At 36.9% G+C, this 9,299-nt stretch overlaps 1 protein-coding gene across 1 annotated transcript in view; it reads right to left on the bottom strand.

Moving 5' to 3' along the window:
- Nucleotides 1–9,299, bottom strand: part of LOC119245629 (testis-expressed protein 11) — a 64,730-nt gene that overhangs the window by 37,160 nt on the left and 18,271 nt on the right. The window contains exon 4 of the mRNA XM_054695893.1: nucleotides 7,247–7,319. Within this exon, the coding sequence (XP_054551868.1) occupies nucleotides 7,247–7,319 (73 nt within the window). The remainder of the gene's footprint in view (nucleotides 1–7,246; nucleotides 7,320–9,299) is intronic.

Below are 9,299 nucleotides of genomic sequence, written 5' to 3'. Positions count from 1 at the left end.
AAGAACAACAAAAAAAAACCCAAAACCAGTAGAAGAAAAGCAATAATAAAAACCAAAGCAGAAATAAATAAAATTGAAACTAAAAAAACAATCCAAAAGAACAATGAAACCAAGAGCTGTTCTTCGAAAAAAAATCAATAAAATAGACAAAGCCCTAGCCAGGCTCACAAAGGAAAAAAGGCAGAAGCACAAATAAACAGGGATCATAAACGAAAGAGGAGAAATCACAACGGACACAGCAGAAATCAAAAAGAATAATCAGTAACTACTATGAACAGTTATTATGGAAAACAAGTTCAACAATCTAGAGGAGCTGGACAAATTCCTACAACTCTACAATCACCAAAGCTAGATAAAGAAGAAATAGAAACACCTATACAGACCAATTACAAGCAGCGAAATTTGAAATGGTAATCAAAAACTCCCCCAAAACAAAAAGCCCAGACCTGATGGATTTCCAAATGAATTCTACCAAACATTCAGAGACGAATTAGTGCCTATCCTTCACAAACTCTTCCAAAAAATTGAGAAGGAAGGGACAATACCAAACACGTTCTATGAAGCCAACATTACACTAATACCAAACCAAACAAGGACAACACAAAAAAAGGAAAATACAGGCCAATCTCCCTAATGAACACTGATGCAAAAATCCTCAATAAAATTTTAGCTATCAGAATCCAACAATGTATCCATAAGATAATTCACTACGACCCAATAGGATTCATTCCAGGGACACAAGGATGGTTCAACATCCGAAAATCAATCAACGTTATCCAACACATCAACAAAAAAAATATAAAAACCATATGATAATATCAATAGATGCTGAGAAAGCTTTCGACAAAGTGCACACCCCATTCATGATAAAAGCCTTGAAATTCTTGGGATACAAGGAACATACCTCAACATCATAAAGGCCATCTATGACAAGCCAACAGCCAGTATCATTCTCAATGGTGAAAAGCTGAAAGCAATTCCATTAAGATGTGGAACAAGACAAGGATGTCCACTCTCACCACTGCTTTTCAATATAATATTGGAAGTCCTAGCCAGAGCAATAAGACAAGAGAAAGACATACAAGGAATCCTAATAGGAAAAGAAGAAGTCAAACTATCACTATTTGCAGATGATATGATAATATACATAGAGAACCCCAAAAACTCCACAGAAAAACTAATTCAACTCATCAATCAGTTCAGCATAGTGGCAGGATAAAATATCAACACACAAAAGTCAGTAGCCTTCCTATACACAAACAATAAATCTGAAGAAGAACAAATAAAAAAAAACCATCCCTTTTATTATCGAAACAAAAAAAAAATCAAATATTTGGAAATAAATCTAACAAAAGAGGTAAAGGACCTATACAAAGAAAACTATAAAACACTGTTAAAAGAAATAGAAGAAGACACAAAGAAATGGAAAGACATCCCCTGCTCATGGATTGGAAGAATATACATTATTAAAATGGCCATCCTACCAAAAGCAATATACAGATTCAATGCTATTCCAATCAAAATTTCAATGTCATTCTTCAAAGAAATAGAACAATTATTGCTGAAATTCATATGGAATCACCAAAAACCCCGATTAGCCAAAGCTCTCCTGAAAAAAAAAAAAAGAAGGGAATGGAGGCATCACACTCCCAGACTTCAAACTCTATTACAAAGCCATAATCATCAACTGCATGGTATTGGAACAAGAACAGACACACAGACCAATGGAATCAAATAGAAAATCCAGAAATAAACCCACAGATCTATGGTCAACTAATCTTTGACAAAGGAGCAAAGACTATGCATTGGAGCAAAGAAAGTTTGTTCAATAAATGGTGCTGGGAAAACTGAGTCGGTAGATGCAAAAGAATGAAGCTTGACCACTACCTCACACCATACACAAAAATAAACTCAAAATGGATTAAAGAAGTAGACATAAGACCTGAAACCATAAAATACATAGAAGGAAATATAGGCGAAACACTACGTGATTTGCACATCAAAGACATCTTTACAGACACATCACCCAAAGCAGTGATAGTGAAGGCAAAGATCAACAGCTGGGACTACATCAAATTAAAGAGCTTCTGCACAGCAAGAGACAATAACAAAAACAAAGAGAAACCCCACCAAATGGGAGAACATTTTTGCACACAACACTAATGATAAAGGACTGATCACAAAAATCTGCAAAGAGCTGATGAGACTCAACAACAACAAAGAAAATAATCCAGTGGGAAAATGGTCAGAAGAGCTAAAAAGAAACTTCTCTGAAGAGGAAATGCAAATGGCTAACAGGCATATGAAAAAATGTTCAACATCACTTGTAATCAGGGAAATGCAAATCAAAACTACCATGAGATACCATCTTACACCAGTGAGAATGGCACATATTAAAAAAACTAGCAACAACAAATGTTGGCGAGGGTGTGGAGAAAAAGGAACTCTTCTGCACTGCTGGCGGGAGTGCAAACTGGTCCAACCACTATGGAGAGCTGTGTGGAGATTTCTGGACCTACTAAACATAGAGCTTCCATATGATCCAGCAATTCCACTCCTAGGTATTTACCCAAAGGACACAGAAACATCAATTCCAAAGAACACCTGCACCCCTATGTTTATAGCAGCACTATTTACAATAGCTAAGCTTTGGAAACAGCCCAAATGCCCAAAAATAGATGACTGGATCAAGAAGATGTGGTCCATATACACCATGGAATATTACTCAGCATTCAAAAAAGATAAACACATGCAATTTGCAGCAACTTGGATGGCGCTGGAAGGGATCATGCTCAGTGAAATAAGCCAGAAAGAAAAAGAAAAATACCAGATGGTCTCACTCATAGCAGGAATCTAGAAAACTTAAATAAGCGACCAGGAAAATGAGTAATTATAAGAAAGTGAAAATCAAAATCAACAAAAAACTATGAATCAGAGACACTTTTTGGGTGGTGGGGGGGCGGGAGGGGATGGATTGGGGTAAGAATGGGGGGGGTTGCAATTGTATGGGGAATATAAAAATAAAATTTATTATTTAAAAAAAGACTAATTATAATGAAGTAAAAATCAATATCAACAGCTAGACAAAACCGAAGCTACACAAATTTTAATCTACTAGGTTATTTGTGTACTATATTTTCAACATGATCTATCTTTACAACTGCAAAGAATCATGCTTTGAGAAGTCTTGTATGACTTATAACGAGTTTAGCTATTTCCATGTGTGACTATACAGAAAGATATTGAAATCAAGATGGAAGATTTTGGTGTTTTGTCCTTAGTCTAAGTCAGAATGTTGGCCAGAATGAGGGAGTCTTGGAAGAGCCCAGAACCTATGACATTGGCAATGAATGAAACTTAAAGGCAGATCATTGGATTTACTCTATAAGTACCATATTTGTACTTTCTAGAGGAAATATATTATGTTGTATGTGGAGTATCTAAGCACAAGAACAGTGTGCTCTACCCTCTGTTTATGGGACACCAGACATGGTTATATTGGCTGATGTTTGGGTTTTGATTAAATAAAGTAGATCAGAAACTAAAAAAAAAATAAATAAAATGAATGGATGTGGCTATAGAAAGCTGTACCGTGTGTGGTCATGTGCTATAGTAAGTCTGCTGTATCTTTTTATATATTGCTGGATTTCTTTCCTAGGTTCGAGTTTTTTGACATACAATGTGTAAGTTTAACATGTCCAATATTATGACCTGATATATGTATATATTGCGAAATGATCAATGCAATAATGTTAGTTAACATATCTGTCACTTCACAAAGGTTATGTCCATGTCTTTTCTGCTGTGACAAATGTGGCAGTGAACATGGGAGTGTAGTCTCTCTGAGATAACTTTTTTCCTTTGGATATATACATATATATGTAGAAGTGGGATTTCTGTAATATATAATAGTTCTATTTTTAATTTTTGAGGAATCACCATACTGTTTTCCATAGTGGTTGTACCAATTTACATTCCCATTAACAGTGCAATAGGGTTCCGTATTCTCCACATTTTCATCAGCACTTACTATTATCACTTGTCTTTTTGATAACAGAAATTCTTTAAAAATAGTTTTAAGTTCACAATTTTAAGTACCACTGAATGGTAAGAACAGAAACTTCCTGGGCCTCCTTGGTGGCACAAGGGGTTAAGCACCACACTATGAAGCAATCCACAGCCTCTGCAGCACGAGTTTGATCCCCGGCCAGGGAGCAACCCACATGGCGCAGCAGACCTCTCCTGTCTCGCCAGCTGCTCCCCTCAGCAGTGTAGTTCGGTCAATCTGCCTGTTCTGTTCCCCACTCTGTCTCTGGTGAATCCTCTCACTCCCCATACCTCTGGCCTGTATCCCAGCTCTTGTATGCATAAATAAATAAATCTTTAAAAAAAAAAAACCAGAAAATTCCCATAAACAACATGTCTCTAACCAGTCCTGCCCCCAACTTTCCCCACTATTGACATCTTGTAACACTCTAGTACTTTTTTTACAATCAGTGAATCTACACTAATACATCATTTTCATTCATAGAGCCCACTACTGGTGTTATATATTCCATGTGTTTTGACAAATATATGGTGACATGTATCTGCCACTGAAGTACCATAAAGAATAGTTTATCCTACCCCCCAAATTCTTTGTGTTTTGTGTATTCACTCCCTCTTCCCCCCCAATTAAAACCTGGCAGTTGGTGATCTTCTCACTGTTTCCAAAGTTATGCTTTTTTCAGAATGTCTTATGACTGGAATCATATAGTATATGTTGCCTTTTCAGACTGGCTTCTTTCACTTAGTAATATGCATTTAAGTTTCCTCCATGTCTTATCCTCAATTCTGCTGAATAATATTTCATTGTTTGGACATACCACAGTTTATTTAGCCATTTACCTACTGAATTACTTCTTGGTTGCTTCCAAGTGTGCTTCCAATTTTTAGCAATTATAAATAAAGCTGCTACAAACATCCATGCACATGTCTTTCATAGACACAAGTGTTCAGTTCATCAAGGATCACAGTTGCTAGATTATATGGTAATAATATATTTATTTTTGTAAGAAACTGAAACTGTCTTCTAATGTGGTTGTACCATTTTGCATTCCTGCAGCAATGATTATTTCCATTGCTTCATGCAATTTGCCAGCATTAAGGTTGTGTTTTGGACTTTTGTCATTCTAGTAGGTATGTAGTAGTTATCTTGTTTCAATTTTAAATTTCCCAATGATGCTCATATATGAGAGATATATAGTTATTTATCTCTATGTAGAAAGAACCTAGCTGTGTATCGAAACAAGGAATGGATTTTTTCAAAGGGAAGCTAGCACTTTGACATATCTTTTTTTTTTCTTTTATTGTCATATAACACTGTATGTTTTAGAAGTACAGATTCATATCTCTTCAAATGTACGTTACCATTCCATGACTATCACCAAAGTATCATAGCCCTTTGTGGACTTCTAGTGAGTCCGAACCTGGGACACGACGGTGAAGGAAGTCAGATATGGGGGACTGTCATGTTCAGCATGCAGTAAATCTTTATTGTCTTAGTGCTCATTATATACTATTTTAATTGTAGCAGGTGTAACATTAAAGTATACCACGTAACGATAACATGTATGAATGATTAGTCTATTTTCTTACTATTATCTATTTACTTCAGACAGTAGGGTACCAGGCGGTTAGTTCTCACAAACATAATCTTATCGCCTCCTAGCCAGAGCCTGGGAAGTTCGCTCATTATTTTGTTGTTGTCAAACTGTGGAGATGTATGCAGTTCACTTCCAGGCTCTCAACACCAAGTCCTGTCACCCAGAGATTTTCCTCTGAGACGCATGTGTTTTTACATGCCTTAGGGACTCAGGTTAAGGCCCTTCTGCTCACTGCGCAGGATCTCTCCATTTTGTTATTCTCAGATTGTGGAGATGTAGAAGCCCGACTCCACGCAGGTCACTTTCCAGGCTCTCAACACCAAGTCCTGTCACTCAGAGGTTTTCCTCCGAGACACATGTGTTTTCACATGCCTTAGGGACTCGGTTCAAGGCCCTTCTGCTCACTACGTGGGGTGGCCGCCTCTAACAGCCCTTCACCCTTGTTAACATAGTTTTAAAACAATAGCGTTCAAAGCTATAAATTTTTCTGTGAGCACTTAGCTTCTGTTGTGAGTTATTTTCATTATCTTTGTTTTCTAGCTATTCTTTAGTTTGCATTTAAAAAAAATGTCCAAGTGGTTAATTATTTTTCTTTTCCAATTCACAATTCCAATATTAATTTCTAGTTTTATTGTATTATGATCAGTTAATGTTTTCTGTTTTATCTCTATGTATTAGAGTTTATTGGGATTTCCTAGTGAACAATTTTGTAAATCTAAAAAGGGCACATTAAAAGAAGATGAGCTTTCTTTGACCAGCTTATAGAGTATAAGTCCTTTAAATCTTCTACACAGAGTATGCTGGGGCCTCCCTGGTGGTGCAAGGGGTTAAGCACCACACTATGAAGCAATCTGCAGCCTCTGCAGTATGAGTTCGAGCCCCAGCTGGCCAGGGAGAAACCCACATGGTGCAGCAGACCTCTCCTGTCTCTCCCGCTGCTCCCCTCAGCAGTGTACTTCAATCAATCTGCCTGTTCTGTTCCCCATTCTGTCTCTGGAGGATCCTCTCACCCCCCGACCCCCGGATCTCTGGCCTGTACCCAGCTCTTGTATGCATGAATAAATAAATCTTAAAAAAAAAACAAAAAAAGTATGTTATCCTTTCATTTTGCTGATTTTATTCTTTTAAATTCCTGTCACAAACTGAAAAATGTAAATTAAATTTTATGTGTTTATGTTCTCCCTTGTAATTTCTACAGTTTGATACTGAAATTCATTAAAGATATCACACATACACACAAAAATGATTGATAATTTCTAAATATTAGGAACCAAATTCAGCAACATGTAAAATAACCAAATAGCTTATTCATGACCAAATAGCTTATTCCAGAAATCCACTGAAGAAATCTATTATTATAATTCAATATGTTAATATTTGAAAAGATAAAAAAATAGAAAGAAACATAAAAAATTCTTATTCCAAGTAGTGTGCTGAGTCAAAACACAGACATCCAATGAGGGAAAATTAGTCTTAAAGAATCATTTGACTAGTTATCAAGTACCACAGTGGCACTAATTGCGAGTAACACAAAGGCTGAGTTATTCAGATTTAAAACACTTTTCATAACTGTATTACCAAACTCCCAGTTCCCCATGTACCTGTTTCTTTTAGGAGATTCCAGATGTCTCTGCATTTATGGACCTGCTCAAGTGCACGACTCAGTAACCTGGTCTTATTGGTAACAATACAAACAGAAAATTAGTCTCAACTAAAGAAAAGTGTAAACAAGTTAAAGTAATTTCATATTGTAGTCATTAAAAACAGTTGAAAATAAAATGATAGAAAAAGAATAAATGGAATGTTTTGGAATTTATTTGGAAATATTAACTTCTATTTGTATTTTTCCTTGATGTTACAGGAAAATGAAGATGAAATATAAAAGCTTGAGCATGATCAATTTCTTTAATAATCTAGGACAGAAGAGAAGCACTTTCAGAACAGTAGTATGGGAATTCCATCAGCCTTCCCCCAGCAAAACAATTATAACTGGTGAAAAGTATAAAACACAATTATGTAAAGTCTCCAGAAATTGCCCTAAGGGCATACAGCAAATGGGAAAACATCTATTTCAATAAATCTACTAAGTTTCAGTAAGAACAGTGGCAGATGAAACATAATCTGTTTACCAACCATCCCTGCTTAATGCACCTTTAGGTGGGTGTGACTGGGAAGATGAGGCTCCCTCTCTCCTCAGCTTCTAGGCTAGGGATTCCCTGAAGGGGCATGCTGCCAGCACTTCTCATCCCCTACCCCAGGTCTGTACTGGAGAACAAGCACAACTGAGTCTTGGAGCACTCTTCCTCTACCCAGTTTGCATTTGTAGGGCAAAAGTTCTACATCAGGCATATTAGCAAGTCAATAATATTGGGTCCCAATTGCCCTCACCTCAGTTTGCTTACAGCATAGAGCTTCCATGTTAGGAGAGGCAAGTGAAGAATTTCAGGGATGACAAATTCTACTCACCCCTCACTGATAGAACTGGATTGTCACTATGATTGAAATGGGCCAGTACCTACACCTCTAGCTCCAAAACAGTGGTACATAGTTTCTGTCCAGGAGAAGAGGTAGGTCATTAGAAGAGTGAGCTCTATAGCTCTTCCTAAAGGGAATGACTTTAATTAGAATAGAGTTTGGGGAAGTTCAAATCTAAGGATATTATAAAAAAGCAGAGATTTTTTTTTGTATTGAGTAGTTATGAAGAGGCTGATAGGTCAATGATACCAACCAGCAAATAGAACACTAGCTAGATGTTTACATGGAGAACCAGGGAAAGAGAAAGCTAAGATGGCCCTTATGTTTTCAAAATACAGCCTTATATTAATTATATAAGACTGTGGAGCAATTTATGCCAAAGAGAATTTTCAAACACACACACACACAGAGCAATCACCTAGTAAATAGTCAAGACTAATTAATATCTGGGTGTGATACCAATAGAAGATGAACATTCAGAAGTTTGATGAGGATATTAGGGAAACTAATAATTAAAAAACAACCCCGCTATACCCACTGTCATCTCTTTGTGGGGGAGAGATCAAAGTGACTGCATAGGAAAAGACTGAGCTCTGAGGTATGGGGAATAGTCTTCATTGAGCTAGACAAGTCAAGTCACTAAGTAGGTACACAAGAAAATATTAAGAACTAGAAAGGGAAATCAGTATCTAAAGATGCCCCAATATATTATTTAAAATATCCAATTTTAGATTGATGAGATATGGAAAGAAAGAGGATAGTATAACCATACACAGGAGAAAAGCAGGCAACAGGAACTGACTTTGAAAAGGTCCAGTAGACACACATTTCAAAGAAGCTATTTTAAAGATGTTCAAACAACTAAAGAATACCACATTAAAGAAGAAAGGCAAGATGACAATGTCTCATAAAATATAGAATCTCAGTAAGGAGACAGGTATTATTAAAAAAAAAAAGCACCAAATGGAAACTCTGGAATTTAAAAGTATAAAAGCATCAAAAGGACAGGAGAGGGCCTCCCTGGTGGTGCAATGGGTTAAGATGCAACCTATGAAGCTGTCTGCAGCCTCTGCAGCATGAGTTCGATCCCTGGCTGGCCAGGGAGCTACCCACATGGTGCAGCAGACCTCTCCTGTCTCGCCCACTGCTCCCCTCAGCAGTGTACTTCGGTCAATCTGC

Source organism: Talpa occidentalis, unplaced genomic scaffold, assembly GCF_014898055.3.
Source record: "Talpa occidentalis isolate TD23 unplaced genomic scaffold, MPIMG_talOcc4v2.1 talOcc4.15, whole genome shotgun sequence".
Taxonomy (NCBI): domain Eukaryota; kingdom Metazoa; phylum Chordata; class Mammalia; order Eulipotyphla; family Talpidae; genus Talpa; species Talpa occidentalis.
This window is presented reverse-complemented; position numbering and strand designations above follow the sequence as displayed.